General features: G+C 38.6%; 1 protein-coding gene across 1 annotated transcript in view; it reads right to left on the reverse strand.

Annotated features, from left to right (window-relative positions):
- Positions 1-25,872, reverse strand: part of trabd2a (TraB domain containing 2A) — a 47,354-nt gene that overhangs the window by 16,367 nt on the left and 5,115 nt on the right. Inside the window, 2 exon segments of the mRNA XM_042723369.1 lie at positions 10,170-10,344; positions 11,947-12,093. Of these exon segments, the coding sequence (XP_042579303.1) occupies positions 10,170-10,344; positions 11,947-12,093 (322 nt within the window).

A 25,872-nucleotide genomic window follows, 5' to 3' on the forward strand; every position in this document is an offset into this window, starting at 1 on the left:
CATCAATATAACGCTGCTCTACGACTATCATTAGCCTGATGCCACCATTCGAGAAACCCCTAAACCCAGTAAACGTGGTAATTATGTTGAAAATGTACAGACTCGACGAGTCTGAGCTTTGATATTTAACAGCCGGACAGAGCGGCTCCTGCGCTGACCTCTGACTGACCCGGGACCAGAGCGAGGACAAAACCAGAGCTAATGGAGGTAACTAACCACTGGTTCAAAACCACAACCCTGCTGTCCAGTGTAATCCTACCGGAGCAGAGAAACACAGTCTAGTGCTGATATAGGGATATAATCACTGACTGCCACATCACGGCAAATCAAACTAAAGCTGAGCACTTGACACAATGAGTTCTTCATGGAGTTAAAGGAGTAGTTCACCTCAAAATGAAAATGTGTCCACCCTCAGGCCATACAAGATTAGGATGAGTTGTGTCATGTGTCATGCCATCAGTGTCTCAGCAATGGATGCCGTCAGAATGAGAGTCCATACAGCTCATAGGTCAACTATTCCCAGACTAAACAGAATATTCTTGTTCTGGGGTTTCCTGCATCTATAAACTCAATCTATAAACTCGTCTCACAAACTCATGTGAACACTATGGAAATGTTGCTCGAATTACCAGGATTGGAAAGAGTTTGTATGTCCAACATTATTTCCATTAAAATGCGCCTGAAAATGCACAAATTCAAAAGTCGGAAATGTATTCGATACAAAGCCACACCCTGCTGATTTTAATAAGGTGCAATGAATAGTTAGTTGTTGTTGGAAGCTCGAGTCTTGGCATAAACGTGTTTTTCTTCAGTTTGGATTATTAGACGTGGTGCTGGAGGTAAGCGCTGCATAAAATCCAACAAAGAAGCAAAGCCAAATAAAATCCCTCAGTGTTATTTCAGCACTCTCATTAATACTCTCTGCTCCTCCGTCCAAATCTGAAGTCATGATTCCTTCAGTCAAGGAAACTTCATAAGTCACAGGGAATTCTAAATGTTGTTATTGTTGAAGGCAACTTAAAAGGCGCTTCATCTCGCCTCGAGTCTCCTCGGTCGCTCTAAGTCTCTGATAAGTGGGCGACGAGCTAAAGACAGGAATAAAACAACTGCAGCACATGTTTTTACAGTACTGTGGTATTTTTGTTGGAAGTCGTGTCCGTGGAGGAATGTTTAATGGCAGTTAACATGCTTTAATACTGAGAGCTTGAAAGCAGAGAGCCATTCCTGCGTGATCGGCTCTCGACGGCGCTTCGATGAAAAACGACGTGCTGTCAGTCGAAACGCTGAAGGGACGGAGACACACAGACTACAAAAAACAAGACTGAACACAAACTGACAGCTGTGTTGCTCACAACAGCTGTGCTTCATCTTTTTGACAAAGGTGATACCTTCTTTTCAGGATTCTTTGAGTAGAAAGTTCAAAAGAACCTTTACCTTTAAATCTTTCATGTCACAGTTAATGCAATAAAAATAATTTATTCTTTATCCCCATCATTTGAATGTATCACAGTTTCCACAAAAATATTGTGCAGCACAACTGTGTTCAACACTGATAATAATCAGAAATGTTTCTTGAGCAGCAAATCATCATATTAGAATGATTTCTGAAGATCATGTGACACTGAAGACTGGAGTAATGATGCTGAAAATACAGCTGTGCATCACAGAAATAAATTACACTTTAACAGATACTCACACAGAAAACAGCCGTTTTACATTTTAATATTTAGCTTTTTTATTATACATTATTTTTAATCATATAAATGCAGCCTTGATGAGCAGAAGAGACTTCTTTCAGAAGCATTACAAAAAATATTGTAATTATTCCAAACTTCTGACTGCTAGTAAATTGTTTATAAAGGTGGATTTGCAAAATGTGCATCAGAACAGTGCAGTAAAGCAACAGTAAAATCACTGCTCCACAGGCAACTGACTCTACATGTGAAATCTGCAGTACAAGCTACGATAGACTAAAGACGGTGATTGTGAAATCCTGCTGATGTCTGAACACACCAGATGTTTTCCTCACACATGTGGGCAGATACACTGATAACATTCGCTCCTCAAACACCGGCGCAATGCCCCAATTATACTGAAAGAGAGAATTCCAGCGTTCATTCAGCAGAAGCTGCTGATGTTGAGGGTGAACGAGTGAAGTATGTAGTGCACAAAAGCGGGAATGTGACGCCCTGCGATGCCAGAGTGAGATACACTTCTACAGACACGGGTGGCTTTACTAGGAAACACTCAACAAAGAGCTCAGGCTTTACACAGGCATCCAGTCGAAGCACAGCAGTAACACAGCGCTTCACACAAACCTGAGCCGTCTGCCGTGAACCAGGCCTTCAAACGAGACCAAACAAGCCTCGCAAATACAGCCTTTAAAGTGCTTAGAAATAAACCAAAACAGCTCAAAATCAAGATGTAAGATGACACCATATTTTGTCACCTCTACATCTGTTGATTTTTACAATTTTTACTTCAGAACCAGAGTTCTCAAGTTTATGGAAAATATTGAAACTTCTGGAGTGATGGAGTAGTTTAAGTTTTTAGGTCACACTTTATATTAGATGGCCTTAACTGCTATGTACTTACATCAAAAAAATAAGTACAATGTACTCATTGTGTTCATATTGAATTGCAAAACACCCTTTTTGCTACTGAGGTGGGATACGGGTCGGTTAGGGACAGGTTTGGGTAGGTTTAAGGAAGGGTTAAAGTGTAAGGGAAGGGTCAACAGTGTAACTATAAATGTAATTACATAAATTAATTACAAATGTAATTACATATTTTTTAAAAATATAATTACAATGTAAAAACATGTATGTACACAATGAGTGCATTGTACCAAATGATTCATTTAATGTAAGTACATCATTGTTAAGGCCACCTAATATAAAGTGGGACCAGATTTTATATATTTTTATATATCATTTATATATATATATAAATGATGTAGTGTGTTGTTGTGTGTGTTTGCTGCTACAGGAAGTGTGTGAGTGAAAGCAGAGAGGGCTGCACACTAACAAGGGTGTGTTTCATGCGCCGCTCCTGAGGGCTTTTATTCACTACACACCGGAGCAGAGCGGAGTGTAAGCGATCCTGTTCCTCGCTCTGCTTTCACGCTGTTCTGGGGGCCGTGGCTTCACGAGACCAGAAACATTCAGAGTCTGAAACACGTCCGCTGGAGCATGCATACGTGTGTGTGACTCGAGCAGCACACAGCACACACTCCTGAACACACACACACACACACACCGTGCAATGGTTTCACAAAACAAACAAAAACAACAAGCCAACTAACAATAGTACAAGTAAAAATACTTCATTTGTGTGTATCTGGATCCATCGCAAAACACCACATGATCTGAGTCTGAATCAGAGCAATTCAGACAGCAACAAATATTCATACACGTTTTCTTTTAAACTGCTTTTTGTTTGCCAAAAAAAAGAAGAAGAAGAAGCAGTGTTTAAAACTTAATTAGATTTTATTTTAAAAGATTATTTAAATTTAAATAATTAAAAAAAAATTCTATGCATTGATTTTATTAACACAGATCATTTGTATTAAATCACAAAACAGAGAATTTATGAAAAAATAAAACTGACAACACAGAATTTCTTCTTATAGGGCCTTATTATTGTTTAAAGTTTAATAAGTCATCAAAATGTTAAAGTTTTATGAATTAAATTTATTGGACATCTTTTTTTGATTGATTAATATTAACTTAATTAAACCATTTAAATGGAATCCGGGACATTTAAAACCACAGAATACATGGAATTAGAGAAAAAATAAAACAGAATATTGTGAGACTGTAATTCTCATCTCTGAAAGAGAAGATTCGGTTAGGTTTACTCCTGCTGGAATGATCTGATATGATGTGTAACATCTGGAAGTGATCCGAGACACGTCCATCAGACTGTGTTTCTCCGGCGCTTCAGGTGACGGAGAGATGGATCTGGATCTGCTGTGTTTGAGCGGTTTGACCTGAGGCTCAGAAGCGGCGGTGTGTTTGTGTCTGATTGCTGATCAACATGAACACTGCAGGAGTGTTTCAGCGCTGAAGAGAGGATTGCTGCATCGGGGATTTATGAGGTTGTATGAACGACTGTGAAACGCAGTCTGGAGACGCTCAGACGAGAACTTAAAAATGATGGAAAAATATAGCATTTAAAAGAATAAGGAGTTTTAAAGTAAGTTTTACTTCACTACATTCTATAAATGATATAACATCACTGGTTTGAGTCGCATGATCTGACTCTTTCAGAATACTAGCAATTTCTGAGTGAAAACTGTTTCAGAGTAACTCCTTAAATCCATCCGATTCTTCATCCCGAGTAACTGGAGACCGCTTACAGCTCCAGCAATGCACTGTGACCTCTGACCCCACCTGACCCCGAGCTTGGCTCGTGCACCTGGAACAGGGTTTTATGTTTTTGCCTGCAGACAAACTGAAGAGGAAAGTGCAGCTTGTCCATTTATTACGGTCTGTAATCCCAGTTTGTGCTTTTAAATTTTTTTGTAAATTTAGAGATTAGAGATTTTAAAGATTTTATCTAGAAATTAGAATTAAAAAAAAACAACAACAACAAAAAAAGCACAGATGCTTTTTTATAGTTATTTTTAAGAATGTAAGCAGCTTTATTTAGAAATAAGAATTTAACAAAATGTTTTTTAAGCAGATTTATTTAGAAACAAGCACAGATGCTTTTAATTTATATATATATATATATATATATATATATAAATATATAAAAATATATAATAATATATATAATCAATAAAACAATTTAAAAATATTATCATACACACTGCTTTTAATGCAGTAATACTATAATAAATATATCATCTCTTAAGGGCATACATATAATGTTTAATTAGTTTTAAATTTGATTTTTAGAATTTTTATCATACGCAAATTTAAAATATTTAAAATGTTGTTTTATTTAGTTAGATTTTATTTTGCTGTATTTATACAGTTCCTGTGTAACTGGTAGAACATGTAGAAAAGCTCTTGTCATGAAACTCTCCTCAGCGGCTGACATTTACATTCTTACTGATGCATTCAACAGAGTTATTAATCTGAAGCGACCTGTACTGCAATCAAGGTATGTATTTTATCAGATATTGCTTTTAATGGGAATCGAACCCATGACCTTGGCGTTGCGAGTTCCATGATCTTCTGCTTCATGGCATGACATGTCTACTGCTGACTTTATTTCTTCGTTCATGTTTTGTGATGGTGTATAATACTGCGCTGCATGAATGCTGTCGATCTTGAGTGAATGCTCACATGATTAGACTGACGGCACGGACCTCGCTCCAGGATTAGATGAGATTTAAACAAAGTCTTGACACGCAACGCACCGTACATGTGAACATCAGCGCAGCTGTTTGTTTTCACACTGAAGCCGTTCCCTCTTTCATCCCTCCGTCGAGCTGAAACCATCCTGTGAGCATCGGCCTCCGCGTTCAGCTCTGCTTTGTTTGGCAGCGAGAGACGCAGAGAGATCGTGCCAGAGATACACAATCCCACGAGAACCAGAAACCAGCCTGAAACACCACACACTCACAGCCTCGGGATTATTTCAGCTCCGCACACACACTCCCTCTCTCTCTCTCTCACACACACACACACACTCCCTCTCTCTCTCTCACACACACACACTCTCTCTTCTCTCACTCTCTCTCTCACACACACACACCTCTCTCTCTCTCACACACACACACACACACACACACACGCACACACACACTCTCTCACTCTCTCACACACACACACACACTCTCTCTCTCGCACACACACACACACATACACACGCACACACACACACACACTCTCACACACACACACACACACACACTCTCTCTCTCTCACACACACACACACACACACACACCACACACACACACGCGCACACACACACACTCTCTCTCTCTCTCTCTCTCACACACACACACACACACACACACGCATACTCACTCTCTATCTCTCTCTCTCTCACACACACACACACACACACACACTCTCTCTCTCTCTCACACACACACACACACACACACACACACACACACACACACACCGCTGAGCTGGATGTGAATGAAGGACTGCTGTGGACAGTGTTGGGGAGTAACTAGTTACATGTAACGGCGTTACGTAATTTAATTACAAAATAAATGTAACTGTAATCAGTTACAGTTACTAAGAAAAAAATGTGTAATTAAATTACAGTTACTTATGAAAATTTTAATGATTACAAAGGGGTTTACATTTGCATATTTGCACACATCCACATACAGATTTAACTGATTTCTTTCCCAAATTGCACTGACTACTCTGAGACATACCGCCCTATAATTTCTGTGATGCGGAAAACACAGTCTGGTTCATAGAATCCAGTCATAAAAATGGAATTCCTGTAGCCTACTGCGGATGGAATATGCCACATTATGGACGAATAAATCAAAAGTAGGTCAGTACACTTGAATCAAACCACAATATGGACTTGTGTCTGTGAATATTATGCCGCAAAAAGACAATATATGAATCCTGAACGTTCTGCGTGTCTGTGGAAATCAGGCTCGGACTGGCCATGGGGAGAACCGGGACAATTCCCGCTATTTTAATATTGTTATTGTATAATTGCCTGCCGAATGTACTAAAGCGGTTATTTCAGAATTCGCCATTCGATGATTAAATCTGTAATAAATCATGAATCGGTTAGTCGTGACTGGCAATGCTTCGGCTCGTGCTCTCCGCCAAACGGTTTGGATCAGACTCAGAGTGATCAATGTGAGAGAGAGAATGAGTGGACTGTGAAGCGCACAGCTGGAGCAGAGGAGAAAAACTACTGGTCAGGGTTTCAACTGCAGGTCAGTTTCAGCTGTAGATATGCTATTGTAGTTTTGTCTTTGTTTACTTAATTAAGCAGCAGCAGCCCATTGCTCATCAGTCATCACTCAAAATACTGTATAAAGGAGATCATTATTATCTAGTGTAATGTTACAGTACTAATTTAGCAGACAAATAATCATATCATATCAAATTATCTTCTATCATAAAATTAATGCACGGTATTGCATGGTAACCACAAATTAACCATGGTTTTTGCTACACTAACCACTGTTTAACCATGGAACTTGTAGTAAAAAATAAATGCAAATGGTAATTAATTTAACCAATATAAATAAATGCTTGAATAAGACAGTTTTATTCATTCCATTAAAAAAATACTTGTGCAGTGCTGTGAGACTTATTAGGGGTCAGCAGAATGTGGTTTTTAATAATCTTTTATTAACAAAGTTCAGGAGGCAAAGTTCAGACAATTAATTTATTGAACAAGATCAGAAGTGTACATACACAGCAGATCTACTTCTGTTCCCCGACAGTTTCCAGCAGCCCTTCTATTCCTATAACCTCCCCTCGGACACAACGCCAAACACACACGACCTTTACTCTCTTCATGATATGTGAGTGTGAACTCGTGAACTGATGATTAGGACTGCACTGACCAATAACCGCTTAAACCACTGACAGTTTTTAACATTTATACTGAACAAAAACAAATATGATTATGAACTTTATTATTAAAAAAATATATATACAAAGTATTGAAGCAAAACTTCTCTAGTCTTCCCAGTTAAACTCCTGATGGTGAATATGAAGCCACTGACCAATCAGAGTCCAGTATTCCGGTGAGCATGATCTCGTTCTGATGTCCTTTAATTGGCTCAGCTGTGGATCTGACAGGATAACAGCGTTTGTCCGAGAACACAAACATTCCTGCCGTTCCTCGCTGACCTGGGATCAGTGCTAATGAGCACACAATGGAATGCTAATTGCGAGTATTGTCTCGCAGCGCTGCTGTTGTTTTAACCCTGATCAACATGCTCTCTTTATCTTATCAGCTCCAGTCAAACAAACAAGCCCAGAGACTAAACACGCTGCTGCGCCAAACACGCGACCCACTGCTGACTTACAACACAGCAACTAGATTAACTAGCCACTAACTACCCGTTCAAACCCGCAAACTTCAGTTCTTCAGTTATATGCAGCTGCTAGGATGTTTTCACACTGACGTTTAATGGTTTGTTCACATCACTAACATACATACATTACTCTCTCTCTATATATACTACACATACTACACATACTCAACTGCTCAATTGTTCAAATCACTGCTAAATGTAACTATATTTGTTAAAAGTGTATCCTACTTTATCTGCACATATCCAGTCCACTCACGTACAGTGATATATACTGAATAGACAACTGCTTGATTGCTTGTATTGTTACAAAATGTAAACAATATAATCTGATAAATGCAACAATAAAGCATGAAAATATGCACTCCCTAGTGAAAAAAAAGTAGTATACTTAAGCACTGCTTTGGTACAACTAAAGGCTGATTTATACTTCTGCGTCGGACCTACGCCGTAGCCTACGCATAGACACACACCCTACGCCGTAGCCAACGCCGTGACCTGACGTGCACCTCTCCAAAAATCTAACAGTGCGTCAATTCTACGCAGACCTCAGACGCTGTGATTGGTCTGCTAGAACCCCTTCCTCCGTATGTACTTGAGTTTGGTGTGTGTTTATAATGTGCACTTTAATATATTTTAATGTTACACCTTCTTATATAAAATAAAACAAAGCAAAGAACAATTTGTCTTATCATTTATTATACTACATAGCATTATACATCAGTATTTGTCCGCGATAAACAATGTTGATCTGCCGTGGTACAAGTCCTTGTGAAGATTGAAAGAATGCCATCTTCTCTTGTTCCGTTGTTTGTCTCCTTTTGTAGTTTTAAATACTGATTTAATATTTATTTGTCGCCGTCATGGCTATAATAATGCTTCTCCGCCGAGCCGCTTCTTCTTCGGCTTTTGTCATGGTACTGCGGGTTACACCAGCAACATGCCCGTGGACACCACAGACTATCCGACAACAAATTAAAAACTAAAACTGACGCATAGCCTACGGCGTAAGTATAAACTAAAACTGACGCATAGCCTACGGCGTAAAGGCTACGGCGTAGGTCCGACGCAGAAGTATAAATCAGCCTTAAAGTTGTAATAAATATACTTGTTTGTGCTAAAGTGAAACTATTTTAAGTATACTTAAGTACACTTTAAATATCCTAACCCTTCTTGTATTTAAGTTTTGAAATGCAGAATTCACTCAGCATGCACTTCAAATGTATTCTCACACACTCTCTCTCTCTCTCTCTCTCTCTCTCTCTCTCTCTCTCACACACACACATGTTGTGTTTCCATGTTTTATGGGGACATCCCATAGGTGTAATGGTTTTTATACTGTACAAACTGTATGTGCTATCACCCTACACCAACCCTACACCTAACCCTACCCCTTACAGGAAACGTTCTGTTTTTAGATTTTCAAAAAAAAAAAACTCATTCTGTATGATTTATAAGCTTGTTTCCTCATGAGGACCTAAAAAATGTATTGGTATTACTATCCTTGTGGAGACATTTGGTCCCCTTAACCTGATAAATACCAGGTACACACACACCCACACACACACACACACACACACACACACACACACTCAAGAGAGAGAGAGAGAGAGAGTTTGAGAGGTCAATAAGAGTGGAGTTTCCTCCTGTTTATAATCTTCAATCAGGAGTTAAATGAAGCAGAATATGTGGCGGTGAGTAGATTGCGTGTGTTTATGGCCAAATCCAGTTTCTCTAAATGAACTGTGATTACTGCACGAGTGCTGCTACCAAAATAACTCTGAGTAGACTTAATCAGACTTCCACATCATTTCATTTAACGCTGATCTACACATGAACAGCCAGAGAGCCGGTTATTGTGACGCTTCATCAAAGGACCACGGCTACAAACTTGCTCAGGGCTTTAAAGTCAAGATTTGTTCCTAGAAAGAGCATAATCTGGTTTAATCTCTGCGACACGAGCTCACCATTATTTTTAGCAGCAGTGTTTCAAAAACCGCCGAACGCTGGAGGATATTTGTACAGTGAGGTCAAAAACGAGCCACATCGAAGAGCGGAGAGGAAAACATGCCTCAACTAACCCCACAGAAAACAAACCCAAACGGAAAAAGAAGAACATGCAGACTGAAAGAGACTTCAGAAGACGTGTAAGGGTCCGGGAGCGTCCGAAGAGACTGACCTGCTCCGAAGGCGAAGAAGAAGCTCTTGTCGGGCTGCTCCTCCAGCAGCGCTCGGACGCGCCGGCCCATGCGCTCGTTACGCTTGTAGATCAGCTCCTGTCTGAAGTAGAGCTCGATCTCCTGCGCCGTCACCTGCTCGCTCGCCGGCAGCGTCGCATTCTTGAAGTTCGGCACCTGGACGCAAATCACACAGATATCGTTGCAGTCCAGGTTAGAAAAACAGATGCTCTTACAGTTTTTCTTGATTGCTAACACACATTTAGATTGTATTTGTAATTGTAAAAACTTTACTGTTACTTTGTTCTGCAGCATGATAAATTTTGTATTTACACCCCATGCAAGACAGACAATACACAACATTACAGTTTTTCTCGATTGCTAGTATTTATTTACTTATTTAGTTACAGTAACTGACAGTATATACCAATGTGTGTTTACTGTATATTCAGTTGTTTGGTCTTTGAACTTTTCTCTTCTAGTGTTTTCATCTACTGTAATATCTCTTTACAGTAGTGTAGTGAAAGTAAACTTTTCTTACAAACAAAAGTGATCTCACTAGTGTTCTCTAGGCAGTGAAGTAGTGTGTGTATTTGACGAGATATTGACTTGCAAAATGTCTCCTGTTTCCCAAAATAAGACAAAAGAAAATGTGTTTTGGACTAAAATGTTTGACTTTGGAGGTGTTGAAGTTTGCACAAGCTGGTGTGTAGTTTTGAGACTGTGCTTGTAGTTGTGAGAAAATGGGGAATTGTGTGTTTGTTAGCAATCGAGAAAAACTGTAATAGCACATTAAGAAAAACTAAATTAAAAACTACATTTTACTACAAACAAAAAATTCACTATTTTCTAATGAAATGAGGTCTGAAGAATGAATGCTGTATCAGATGCAAGTAATCACACTTCTCTCTCTCATAATACTCTACTATACATAATACACTACTTTTAATACAGCAATACAGTAATGTTTTTAAATTAGTAACGGAGGATTGGGCTCAGCAAGTTATTATTATTATTATTATTATTATTATCTATATATAAATACAGTACAGAAAATATTTACATGTATATATTTATATTCATATAATTTATATTATATATACAGCGGGTAAAATAAGTATTGAACACGTCACCATTTTTCTCAGTGAATATATTTCATTGAATATATTTTTACCAGATGTCGGTAACAACCCAAGTAATCCATACATACAAAGAGAACAAAACAAATAAGTTCAGAAATTAAGTTATGTGTAATAAAATGGAATGGCCCAGGGGAAAAGTACTGAACTACTGAAATGTATTTATTAGTTGTCAGCAGCACCTTTAGAAATATATTTACTGGGAAAAATGGTGACATGTTCAATACTTATTTTACCCACTGTAAATATATTTAATATATAAACATAGCATATTTTGTTAAATATATACATGCATGTGTGTCTATTTATATATACAGAATAAATATACACTGTACACACTCATATATTATATAAACAAAAACTTTTATTTTGGATGCGAGTAATCACGATTAATCTTTTGGCAGCACTAATAACTATCTAAAACACACACACACACACAAAAAAAAAACTTTATGTAAGGTTTTTAAAGTTTCCTCCAAAAAAAAAAAAATAAAATAAAAAATCTGAAACGATCTGTTCATAAAATCAAATCTGAAAAATCTTTTCATAGGAATAAACTGAAAAGTAAAGTGTCCTGGACTCTCTTGGGTGAGACGGATGGAGCGCAGCAGCGGTCAGGAGAGTGACAGGACCTCAGTACCTGCGAGGGGTCGTGGCTGAAGATGATGGAGTTCAGGTCTCCACAGTTGTAGTGCTTGATCAGGTGCTCGGTGGTGTAGGGCATCTGCAGGCCCCCGGCGCGGAGACTCTCCTGCTGCAGGAGCGTCTGATTCAGAGCGAAGATCACCTGAAACACAAACCAGAGCTGTAGTGTTCATCCTGCACACCTGCCAGAGAACCTCTTATCATGCTGTCCACACCTGCACGACTGACTGCGACTGAAGCACAAAAGAAGATATTCTGAAGAATGTTCCCTAGTGAAAAAGAAATATACTTATTTCATGCTAATCATACTACAAATTAATTTTCATATTTATGTACTTAACAAAATGTCCTGCAATTGTACTTTTAGTGTAAAATGTGGCTGATTTTGAAAAATTAATTTTATAATGTAGACCGTTACTTTATCAGAAAATGTAAATGGTGTTGTGGGTGTTTTATAGCTGGATTTTTACCATCTAAAGTGAGTCTGATCACGTAAGGCAAGGCAAGTTTATTTATAAAGCACATTTCATAAACAATGGTCATTCAAAGTGCTTTACATAAAATGAATTAAAATAATATATATTTATACTATATGTGTGTATTTATATATACATAATAAATATGCACTGTAAACACATATATTATGCAAACAAAAACTTTTTTTGGATGCGATTAATCGTTTGACAGCACTAGTTTACATTCAGTGAGCATATCTGCTATGTTTTTCAGTCCTAGGCCATTGAGTGATTGTAAATGAGTAAAAGTACTTTAAAATCAATCCTAAATGTAACTGGAAGCCAGTGTAAGGACCTGAGGACTGGTGTGATATGCTCAGATTTTCTGGTTCTAGTCAGAATCCTGGCAGCAGTGTTCTGGATGAGCTGCAGCTGTCTAATGGTCTTCTTGTGAAGGCCGGTGAGGAGACCATTACAGTAGTCCACCCTGCTGGTGATAAAGGCATGAACAAGTTTCTCCAAGTGACATGACATGACTACTGAAACTAAGTTCTGTCTCCAGAATCACACCAAGATTCCTGACTTGATTTTTAGTTGTTTGTCCTCTAGAGTCAAGGTATGCATTCACCTTGAAAACTTCATCTTTGTTTTCAAATGCAGTGACTTCAGTTTTTTCCTTGTTTAACTGAAGAAAGTTCTGGCACATCCAACTATTAATTTCATCAATGCATTTGCAGAGGGAGTCAATGGGGCTGTAGTCATTTGGAGATAAAGCTAGATAAATCTGTGTATCATCAGCATAGCTGTGATTTGGTTCTTTCTCATTATCTGACTTAGTGGGAGCATATACAGGCTAAACAAGAGCGGTGCAAGAATAGAGCCTTGTGGGACTCTGCATGTCATGGACGTCCACTTAGACTTATGCTCTCCTAGACTCACATAATAACCTCTCCCTTCTAAGTATGACCTGAACCATTTGAGTCTCTCTAGAAGTATGTTATGATCGACAGTATCAAACGCAGCACTGAGATCTAGTAATACTAGCACTGATATTTTGCCAGCATAAGAATTTAAGCGAATAGCATTTATTATCTTTATGAGCACCGTATCTGTGCCGTAATGTGTTCGGAAACCAGATTTACTCCAAGTTGACTCCTTTTATACTGCAGGTTCTTTGTAGCCATGCATTCAGCCCAAGCAACCGTGAAAACATGTTAGTTCCCCTTCTTGGGAGTGGCCCACTGATGAACGACTGAACTTTGAGTCTTCGAAGTGTTTCAAAGAGTTCTCTGAAGTCCTTCTTAAGGAGTTCAGACTGCTCTTTCCGAATATCATTCTTCTCCACATGGATGATAATTTGATTTGCAGTCTTGTGCGTCATCAGAATGTTCAGAAGTTCCTTGTTTACATCAGAGATGGTTGCTTGAGGATAGCAGCATGTAGTTGTAGTCCTGCTACTGATGTTTCTGATAATGGAGTCGCCCACTATCAAGAGTCCTGGGCTCAGCTACGCTCTGAGCTGAATGCCGCTGTCTGCTTGACCTCAAGCTCCTGGATGATACGATCCATGTTAAATCACATTTGGGGATTCCTCACCCACATTTTTTGGTTCTCGCTCCCCGTTTGTGCCATCAATTAGTCTTTCGATCAGTTTTGGTTTGTTCCTCTACACTTGGTATAAACTTTGTCTCAAGAACCACAATCCTTTGTAGAAGTCTGTGGCAGTTCATGCAGAAAGTAGATTCCACAAGAGATTTTTTCTTTCCATCTGTTTGCATGTAGGCAGCTGTGTTTTCCCGTCTCTGCAGTGTAAGTTGCTGGCAGTGTGAGGCAAAGAGTTTTCTTTTTCATAGTGTTATTCCAGCCCCGAAAAGTTTTTAGTTTTAGTGTTTGCGCCAAAAATGTGTTGTCTGAGCACTGTGCTGATCTGCTGAAGTTAAAATCTTAGAAAAATCTGAGAAAAGTGCATAAGAACAAGTATGTTGTTGTGCTACTACTTTACACAGGAAAGTCACAAATGCTGCGCTTACACACTTGATCAGTGTATGAGGACTAGTGCTAGTGAAGACAGACAAGAAGAAGTGTTTGTGTCTGGCGCTCCGGAAGGAGGTTCTGCTGAAGCCTGAGTGAGTCTCTCACAGATCAAAGGCTCCGCAGAGGAGAGTTTCTCTTAATTAGTTCTAGCTGCCGCTTTTTGTTGCTTCTGCTGCTGCTGCAGCTCACCTTTGTGTCACCATGAAATTTCCCAGTGAGAAAAAAAAAAAACACTGTTTAGACTGATCACTCACAATAGTTCCTTTTCCAAACAAACTAGTGTATTTGCTTCCAACAGGAGAATCAATCATGTTTCCTCCACCTGTGAGCTCATAACCAAATACTGCAGATGAGTTTAAGTTTCACACACACACACACACACACACACACACACACACTCACACACACACACACACACACACACACACACACACTCACAAAGAGTTCTTTTCATCAGCGCCGGTGACACTCTCTGGCCCCGTCCATCATTGTTGGAGGGGCTCGTCCCAGAGAGGAGGGCAAAGCCCAGCAGATGCCTTCTTGTCTGGGACAAAGGGCCCCCGTCGTCCACTGGGCTCCCTGCGCTTTCATCCCATGCTCATCAAAGCCTCCTGCTCTGCATTTGAAAGCGCGCCGGCTTTGTGCTGCTCAAATTAGCCTATCGCCACCCCGCTAGCCTCCCAAACTCCCTCCATCTGCTGCGGCCAAAGCATCTTCAGCGACGCAAAAGAGCCTTTTCAGCCCCTTAAATTACGGCGCAGAGGAGGAGGAGGTGCTGAATGAAAGAGCCGGGCCTGAACGAATGCGTTGTGTCCGTTCTGTGGGTCACTGGCCACATTCACACGCGCGGGAACCAGAGAGCCTCCATATCAAAGCACTGCGGCCCTATGAAAGTCAGTAATTCAGCTTTGTGATGGAAATCGCCCATTACGTTACGATGGATGCGCCGAAAACACTCCACAGAGCTGAAGAGTGTGTGATTTCTGCACCGAACACAATCACAGAAATAATAACAATTAATGAGTCCAAACAGGTTTCCCAAACACTGTGAAAATCTGTGACAGGGCTTAAATAATATTAGTCTTAAGACCCGTTCACACCAGAAATAATAACGATAACCATATTAGCGTCCACACCAATGCATGATATCGTTCTGTTTGTTGTAAGCGTGTGCTGCTGTCATCTGTCGCTTTACAGCTTTTTACGATCGCTGGGACATATTTCTCAATACTTGGGTCAGTTCTTCAGAACTCTTCAGACAGCGAGCACAACATCAGCCTCTTGCTTTGGCACAAAATGCATTCATTGACAACATCTGTCAGAGTACATGAATTCTTTTATCACCTCAGCACTTAAACTTTATGCACTACTTAAGCCAATTTGCACGTTTACATACTATTTTCAAAACTGTAAAACTTAAGTTAAAAGCCTAGCGCAATACAAAAATGAATAAGACAAAAATTCTCTACATTACTTCAGTAATATCATATAGAAAAATCAAATACTATCATGTAGCTGAACATCTTCACAAGTGTTAGTCTTTCACTTTCATTACCATCTATACAAAAGGGAAAACCTAGGAATAATTTCGTACTGTAATGTAAACATGGAACATGTAACATTTACTGCAGTGAATTATAAACAGCAGAGAGTGTCATTCTTGTTTTGTAAAGAAATTTTTACAAAAGAAAACACTGTATAATGCTACCTGTTAGTGTTTTTTAGGTTGTCGTGTTATGAGTAATAAAGTGTGTATGATTGGATTGCTAGTGTTATGGAAGAATGAGTTGATTTGAGACGTATGAAATGTTTTGGTAGTTTTATTGCATTTCTTCTGTGACTGGAGTTTGGCTTTGATTCGCCTCAGTGTCAGAAGACAGTCATAAATCTCTCTCAAACCTCACCATCAGGGTTTCATCCAAACCTCTGTCATGTCCACAAGCTAATGTGTTGATGGACTTCTGAGGAAGGACTAGTCACTGGATTAACCAAGTAAACTAGTTTAGCGAGGTATCATTTGCCTTTAGAGGAACTTGTGACTGGAATAGACCAGACTAATATCTGACAAAAAAAAAAAAAAAGTAAAAATCATTGTGGTTACTTTAAAACATGACAATGGTGCACAACAAGTTTTTCGGGTAACACTTTATTTTAAGGTGCCATTGTTAAACATGGTGCAGGTGTTTATTATTATATACACTTAATTATTCATAATTACATGCAAGTAACCCTTAGCCAAACACTAATCCTAACCCTAACCATATAGTAAGTACATGTAGTTAATTAATATTAGTCAGTACTTAAATGAGTAATTACACTGTAACAGGAACACCTTAAAATGTATAAAATGTATAAATAAAACATAAAAATAAACACCTTAAAATAAAATGTAACTGTATTTCCTTTATATTTTCAAAAATAAAAAATAAAAAATAAAAATTGCACACAGGCAACAACAATCCCGTTCACACAGATCTGTGAAAATGACTAAAATGCTGTTTTATGTATGCCAGGCCAAATGAAAACATTAACTTCTTAAATTCCAAAAGTTATGTAAATGTCCCATTTTGTTTTAAGAAAAGCATCAAGTGAAACCTTAGAGTGTACAGCTTTTGTCTGTGAAATGATTAACTTCTGAAATTCCACACAGGCTGACACAACATCACTAGACACTGTTTTCTGTGCTTCATCTCCTGCAGGTTTCACAAAGCGTCACAGTTTGCCGTCTGCTTTGGTTTCATTCCCTGTGGAGGGTCTTTATCTCACCGTGACGTCTCCAGACCGGCTCAACAGCATCACTAAAAGCAGCTCGTACCGCCGTAAACATTCCCGCACTGCATTAGTGAGTTAAACATCAACACGCAGAAGGTCCTCCTGACAGCCGCGGCTCCAGCGCTTCAGACGGCTGCCCCTTCATCTCAAGAGCTACGAGACCACTTAATCTTTCCTTCTTCTGAAAGAGTCACACACAGACAGTGACGATACAATTATTTGACCATACACTACCGGTCAAAAGTTTGGGATCAGAACAATTTTTTAATGTTTTTTTTAAAGTTTCATATGCTCGTCAGTGCTACATTTATTTGATCAGAAATACAGGAAAAATATTTATATTGTGAAATATTATTATGACGTAAAATAATGTTTTTCTATTTTAAAATGCATTAAAATCTAATTTATTCCTGTGATGCAAAGCTGAATTTTCAGCATCATTACTTCAGTGTTCAGTGTCACATAATCCTTCAGAAATTATTCTAATATACTGATTTATTATGCTGGAAAACTGTTGTGCTGCTTATTTTTTTTATTTTTTATTTTTTTTAAACCTATGATACTTTTTTTCAGGATTCTTTGATGAATAAAAAGTTAAAAAGAAGACCATTTATTTAAAATAGAAATCTTTTCTAACAATATACACTACAGTTCAAAAGTTTGGGGCTCAGTAAATTTTTATTCTTTCTTTTTTTTTTTTAAAGAAATTAATACTTTTATTCAGCAAGAATGTGCTAAATTGTTAAGAAGTGATAGCAAAGATTTATATTGATAGAAGAGATTTCTATTTTGAATAAATGCTTTTTTTTTTTTTACTTTTTATTCATCAAAGAATCCTGAAAAAAGTATCACAGTTTTCAAAAAAATATTTGACATTTATAATTCTAATAATTAATCAGCATATTAGAATGATTTCTTAAGGATCATGTGACACTTTATACTGGCGTAATGGCTGATGTAAATTCAGCTGCGCATCACAGAAATAAATTACATTTTAAAGAATATTAAAATAGAAGCCATTCTTTTACATTGTAATAACATTTTACAAGATTACTGTATTTTTTCTGTATTTTTGATCAAATAAATGCAGCCTTGATGAGCATAAGAGACTTCTTTAAATGAAAACATAATAATAAACTACCACAAACCCTTTAACTATAGTGTATATGTAAACAATACTTGAATTAATATTTAAAATATAATTTACACATGAGCCACAGGTGCTGAATGATTCAGGCAACTCACTCATAAAGAGTCATTTATTTAATTTCTGAATAAATCAAGTGAGTGAATGATTCAAACACTCATTAAGAGAGCATCACTAAATCAGCCGAATGATTCAGGTGACACTCATAAACAGTCATTTAATTTCTGAATGAATCAACTGAATAATAATAATTTAAATTTAAAATATGATTCGAGCAAGATGCACACTGAATCACTGAATCATTTGAGTGCTGAATGACTCAAGTGACTCACTCATAAAGAGTTACTTTTAAGAATAGAATAAATGATTCAATGACTCATTCTTGAAAACAGAGCCACTAATGCACTGACATATGTATATGTATTTATGGAAATATCTGTGTCTATAGAAAAAGGAAGCTGTAGGCCTTCAGTCTTGAGCTCTAATGTGATTTTATGTCTAATGTTATTCTAAGTAGGTGGTTCTTGTCTGGAACTAATTGCGGTGTGGTTGTGCGATGAACAGACAAATGCAGGTCGGCGTAGATGCGATGCATTAGTGCTTTGAGCCGTCTAGACTGAGAAATGCAGGTCATTTAGTCTGTGTTCTGCATTTACTCCGCAGGCCCTGTGTTTTACTTTACTGCTCAGTCGCAGCCAAATATTTACGCTGTCTGACAGAATCAGTGTCACACGCTTAAGTAAGTGGCTGCGCTTTGATTGACAGCTTCATCCGGCCCACACACGCAGCCTCAGCCAATCAGCTCGCAAGAACAGTGCACTTCATACTCCAGACGTCTTGATGACGGATTTTAAACATAAACATGTCCAAAGGTCTCTCAGTGAATCTGAGCACATGTGATAACTGACAAGAGTTAGAAAATGATTAAAATGTTGAGCATGCCACAACACTCTCAAAAAAGTGTGATTGTAAGACCCTTAAAGAACAACTTTGTGCTTTATTTACCCCTAAAAGGTTCATAGAAGTACCTTAACGGTGCATTCCACAAACCACAGCATTATGTGAAGTTGCAGGCATCTGCTTGGCTTCAGCTCAAGCGTCTCACACTGAAAATCTTCATGTAGAATCGTCCCTGTAGTGGAAAATATGTGCGGATAACCTCTCAACCCCAAAGAAATGGATCCGCATGTGGCCGCGAGCCATCGGCCGTTTGTGGCTTTTTCAAGCAGCTTCCAAATTGATGTAGACTCTGAAACACTGAAAGTCCATCCGTCAGACCGCAAACACACACCCACGCACACACACACACACACACACACACACACACACACACACACACACACACACACACACACACACACACACACACACACACACACACACACACACACACACACACACACACACACACACACACACACACATATGATGGGAGCAGATTCTAAACATATTTGAAACAGAGTTGCTTCTGAATGCATCCGTGTGATTGTGATTGTGAGGCAGCTAAAGCATCCTGAGCATGAGGACTTTCAAAGAGGAATTCTGAAAAAATTTAAGGAAAAGGCAAGTGTAAGAGCTGCTCGGCTGGTTGGTGTTTTACAGTTTTTTACGATTGCTTGGGCACAATTTTAAAAACAAGGCTCATTTTGTCAAAACACTACACACGATTAACACATCCACACACACAAGTATCAGAACATCTCAGAGCTTTTGCAAAACGAAGCACTTCATTCAAAGCTTTACCATAATTTAACAAAACCAAATTTTGGTACCATATGGCACACACATGGTTCATACAGTTAGATTCAGTTTGAAACACTTAGACACTGCTGGGCACAATCTTAAACACTTTTAACATTTCTATTTTTTATGCATTTTTTTTTTTTTTTTTTTTTAGATATTGTTAAAATACATGAATATACAGACCAAACACAACACATGAGACAAGTACTGCACATTCATGACAATATTTATTTCCCAGCACATCGTAAAATCCTTCAGTACATCATTGCAATTAGGCTAAATTTTGCACTGAAAATCAAAATGTATTCCAAATACAATATACAGTAGTACATAAAGTTTTGTGGAGATGAGTAAACAACACCTCAGCATCATCTCTTCATATGGCTGGGTATGGCCACTTCATCCATATCACAGTCAATATCCTCCCTTGCAATACAGCGAGAGAAGAATCTTCTCAAATGGAGACTCCATCCTCACACAGACTCTGCATCTGTTAGGTCACAGGCCTCCTCCATTGCTTGAATGAGGGGTGTAGCATAGGGTCAGAGGTCATAAACCTTCCACTGCCATGCAGAAGGAGAAAAGGGAAGGAAGGGAGAGTGTTGTGGGAGGTTCTGGAATAATGGCACCAGACACCTAGTCTGTCCACCGCTTAGTCTGTCTAAAAACGTAAGTGGTCAGTGTTGTAAGGACCTATTTTAGCATGCCACCACGTTGACCCGGTACATTCAGAAGAGCTCTCTGGCCAAAGATGTTTCTCCCTGTTCCTCTCCCTGCACCACTGCCTTTCATTTTTGTTGAAGACAAAAATTCATTCATCTGTTAACTTTTTATAGTGCTTACACCTTGATTGTTGAGTTTACAGTTCAGAAAGCACCCAAGTGTCTGCACACCAGATGGATGTGTTTGATCAGTAGCTTCATATGTGTAGTATTTTGGGAAAACAGTGTCTTGAAATGTCAAAGAAGTGACATAATGATAGATTTCTGTGTCTCATGTAGAGAAGTGTGTGTAGTGTTTTGCAAAAAGTGTGAGGCTGAGAATGTGCTTATAGATCTGGGCTGAGGTTCTGCTCTTTGAGTGTAAGGTTTCACTAGCTGTGTGTTATTCACTAGGAATAGTAAAAAATGACACACCAGCTTCGTTGGCTATTGTCATGCCGAGAAACGAATTACTAATTGAAATTCTATAAAAGTGCTACTTTAAAAGGTTTTAGATAAAAACTCTCAAATGAATTAAAGGTTTTTGACTGCTAAAAATGTCTTCAAAAGTGTTTACAAAAAGAAACAAAAGACGAAGGTTGCATGAATGAAGTCAGTTGTGGAAGAGCAGATAATAAAAGCCCCGACTGAAAAACAAACATGAAGCCATTGAAAACGGAATCAGGAGTTTGATTCAGCAGTTCAAAACAGCTTGACAAAGTGAAATTTCCTGCAAAGTTCTCTCCGGCTGGTAAGCACCTTCAAACTACCATTGGTTTGTGGTGATTACATAACAGGTGGGCGTGGCTCTGAGGCTCCGCCTTCTGTGATGCGGAAATCTTCTGTTCAGTCGCTGGAACACGATGAACACTGGAGAGCTGCGTTACAGCAGAAATTAAAGTTGTACTTCTAATTCTACAGTGACACTGACACAATTTATTTACATGTTCAATACTGCAAAGATGCTTGTATTAAAAGAATAGTTCACCCAAAAATGAACATGTGCTGTAAATGTGCTCACCCTCAGGCCAGCCACGATTTGGAGAAATCTTTTGCCTTTCTTAGAAAGCTTTTGTCTTCTCCAGATGTTCACTGATGGACTGGAGTGCTGTGGATTACTTGTGGATTATTGTGATGTTTTTATCAGCTGTTTGGACTCTCATTCTGACGGCACCCATTCACTGCAGAGCATCCATTGATGACACACTGATGCAGTGCTACAACGCACAGAGCGACAGCATGTTCACTGTGAGAGTGTGTGTAGTTTTAATGAGGTCAGTGAGCACACATACACACTCACACACACACAAAGAGCTCCATCCCCAAAGACAAACACTCTTTGGGTGTAAATGACCCTGAAAACGCGTGGAATTCTCTCTCAGCCGGGACCAAGAGTAAACAATGCAGGGGCGCAGGCCGCGAGCAAACGCTTTCACACACGAGACCCTCCGAGAACAACAGCTCAACAATACAGCGCTCGCGAGATTCGCTCTGTGGATCGGTCAGAGAGCCGCCAGACACTTCAAAGAGCGAGTGACCGCCGGCGTGAAAGAGCGTTCGACAGCAGCGTCTTTCATCTGCTGCAGGAGGGGACTGTGGGAGTGCGATCACATCAGCGGCCGTAATGTTGAGCACACAGGACACACACGAGAGTCTGGAGCTGACGGAGACGTTAAAGTGCCTCAGTCAACAGTCAGCAGTGTGACTCCACCAGCATCTGCTCTGAGATTACACCACGAGTGACTGACAAACACTACACAACACTGAGAGAAATAAGAAGATGAGGCTGATATTACAGGCTGATAAACACATTTTCAAAACTTTACACACAAATCCAGAAAATGCACACAAAATACAAAATGCCTCACATCTCTTGCAAAATGAAGCACTGCATTCAAAACATCTCAAAAGCAAACATTGACCATAATATTAATTACTGTTAGATTTTTGTGTTTTAATAGAGAACTGAATGTTGTGTTTTGCAAAAAGTGTTTTATGAAATTGAAAACTGAGTCAAAGGCTGATAATTAGTGTCTGGTTTTGTAGATTTGGTGTGTGCTTCTGCTGTTTGAGTGTCAGCTTTCAGAAACTGTGTGACAAGAAAAGATTCTGTGTGACTTTTTATCTTGCAATTTCAAGTTTATATCTCATAATTCAGACTTTTCTTCATAAAAGTACAAGAAAAAGTTCTGAGATATCAACACAGTTCAGACTTCTCAGGATTTCGAGAAATATATATATTTTTTTATTCCATTGAAGAAACGGCTTCCATACAGTCAGCTGATAATCACGCACTGAAAAAATGTGAGCAATTATCCAATTCATTGCTAGTAAATTTCACAAATAAATACAAAGCAACAGCAAGTAACAATGGATTAAATGTGAAATTTTGAAGAAGACTGAAATTGAAAAGTTTTATTTACATAATATAAATATGAAATTAATAAAATAATTAATTAAAAATTGCTAATTATATATATATATATATATATATATATATATATATATAATATATATATATATATATATATACAATTAATAAAAAATAAAGACTTTTTTAAGTTTTTTTTTTTTTTTTTTTTTTTGGTAAAACATACTCCAGTATTATTGGTTTTGAAGTTCGAAAAAAATGTATTTTTACAGTGTTCTGTTTCCTATGAACTTCAAACTTCAGCCTGTACAGCATCATAAGCGATCGCGCTCCTGTCCATCACTAACACAGTTAACACCTCTCTGATCCTCATGTATTAGCACGTTAAGAGGAACAATAGCGGCTGTAATTACTCACACACACATGCTAATGGAGGCCGACACACAAACAAATCCCTGAGTGACTGTCAAAGACCACACGACAGAACAATAACAGGGAATGATGGACAGAGCTTGAGCTGGAGCAAAGATACGCTTTCACACACACACAACACACACACACACACACACACACACACACACACACATCAACCACAAACTCACACACATGACTGCATGAAGAGAACCCTTCTAAAAACTTTATATTTAATGCTGATCAAACCTAACCAGCCATGCACACACACACACACACACACACACACACACACCACACACACACACACACACACACACACACACACACACACACACTGCAGAATTTAAGTTTAAAGTGTAAATGGCAAATATGTCTAATAAAACATCTGCACTTGGCATCTGGATCATTTAATAAATAACTGAGAACAGCCCTTATACAGACTGCAGTATGAAGGGCGGTCATTCAAAACAAACAAACACAGAAATAAAAAAAGAATAATAATCAGAGACGATAAATCTGAGGAGGTAGAGCAACAAAAACTCCCCAGTAAACTCTCAAACATGAGCGTGTGAGTGGAAACAAATGAGAAACACCTGCTGCTGAAGAACGAGCGAGAGACGCCTGATATACAGCTGCTGACACAAACTGTGAAAGCCCTCCCATTCTAGTTAGGAAAATCCTGCTACTTCACACCGGTTCATTTAGAGAGACTCAGTAAAAACACCTTCGTCTGAAAATAAACCTGACGCACAAATGAGAAACACAGAGATGTTTTTACTGCGGAAACTTCAGGACTAAAACACACCGAGCCAGCAAAATACGAGAGTGTGAACACGTTTCTGAAACATACGGAAACAAAGAGACAGTTTGATTACGTAGCATTCACATGACAATTAATATGTCATTTTCTCAATTTAACTGCACTGACACTATCAGACGAGAACAAAACTAGAACTGAAATGATCTGAAAAGAGTTTGTGTCATAACTGAAGAATTTTACAACACTAATGAATAGTTCACCAAATTTGGTGAAAAAGATTTGTAGAAATGTAGCACTGCATCAGTGTCTCAGCAATGGATGCTCTGCAGTGAATGGGTGCCGTCAGAATGAGAGTCCCAACAGTTGATAAAAACATCACAATAATCCACAAGTAATCCACACCACTCCAGTCCATCAGTGCACATCTGGAGAAGACAAAGATGAAACAAATCCAGCATTAAGATGTTTTTAACTCAAATACATAGAGTCTATAATCCATAATAACACTTCCTCCAGTGAAAAAGTGTTCTGGTGTGAATCAGGAGAGAAATCTGCACAGATCAAGCAGCGTTTAAACAGCTCTGAACATCTCCAGATGTTAAGTGATGGACTGTCTGATCTGTGAGCTCCAGCGCTGGTTCTGCGTGAGACTCGTGGCTCTGCGGCTGACGGTTTGGTGTTTGAGCCGCTGATGACCGCAGACCGATCGCTCCGAGACTCATCTGATGACCGCCGCGCTGCGAGGCGGCAGATTTAAATGTGCCATTTAAGGGGCCCCATCTGCACAAACACCATTTATCATTACTGGCCGTGTTTCTGAAATCCAGTGTGATTTGGCAGCGAGATTATTTTCTCAAAGCTTTAAAGTTATGTTTAACGCCACAAAGTGGTAAGCATTAAAAACACCAGTGGAATTCTAGGCTGAGGCGCGTTAAAGGCGCCAGAAGTTATTAAAGGATTTGGCCGGTTCTTACAGTCCCTGATTTTGTCCGAGCGGGATGATCCTGAGATCCAGCGAGGACGAGAGGTTCAGTCCGTCTGAACTGAGCTGAATAGTGTCACTGCTGTCTTTAGCACCGCTTTACAGAACATAGCTGAGTTTCCATCACTGACTTTGCTTAGGGATGGTAGATATGGCCTATATACATAACGTATAACAAATAATATTATTCTTATTGATATTTTCCCCATATGATTCAAAACTGATATTTATTGCGATATTAGTTTACCGTCAGGGGGAAAGGAAATGCTTTACACATGTCTGTCAGACTTTGATAATGAATGTAAACAGAACTTGTTTGTTTAACAATTAAACTCCACACTTTATTTTTATTTTTTTTATTTAGGGTCCCATGAAATCCATTTTATTTTTCTTAAAATTATGTGTTTTCCATTTTTCTGGATTTTGTGTTTTTTATGATTTAAAATCAAAAATTATGTCTAATGAAATGAATTAATTCAGTTTTAGCAATTTAATCTTTTAAAATGTGATCAAATGATAATATAACAATTTACCCCAAAATA

The sequence above is a fragment of the Cyprinus carpio genome, chromosome B5 (genome assembly GCF_018340385.1).
Source record: "Cyprinus carpio isolate SPL01 chromosome B5, ASM1834038v1, whole genome shotgun sequence".
In the NCBI taxonomy this organism is placed as follows: Eukaryota; Metazoa; Chordata; class Actinopteri; order Cypriniformes; family Cyprinidae; genus Cyprinus; species Cyprinus carpio.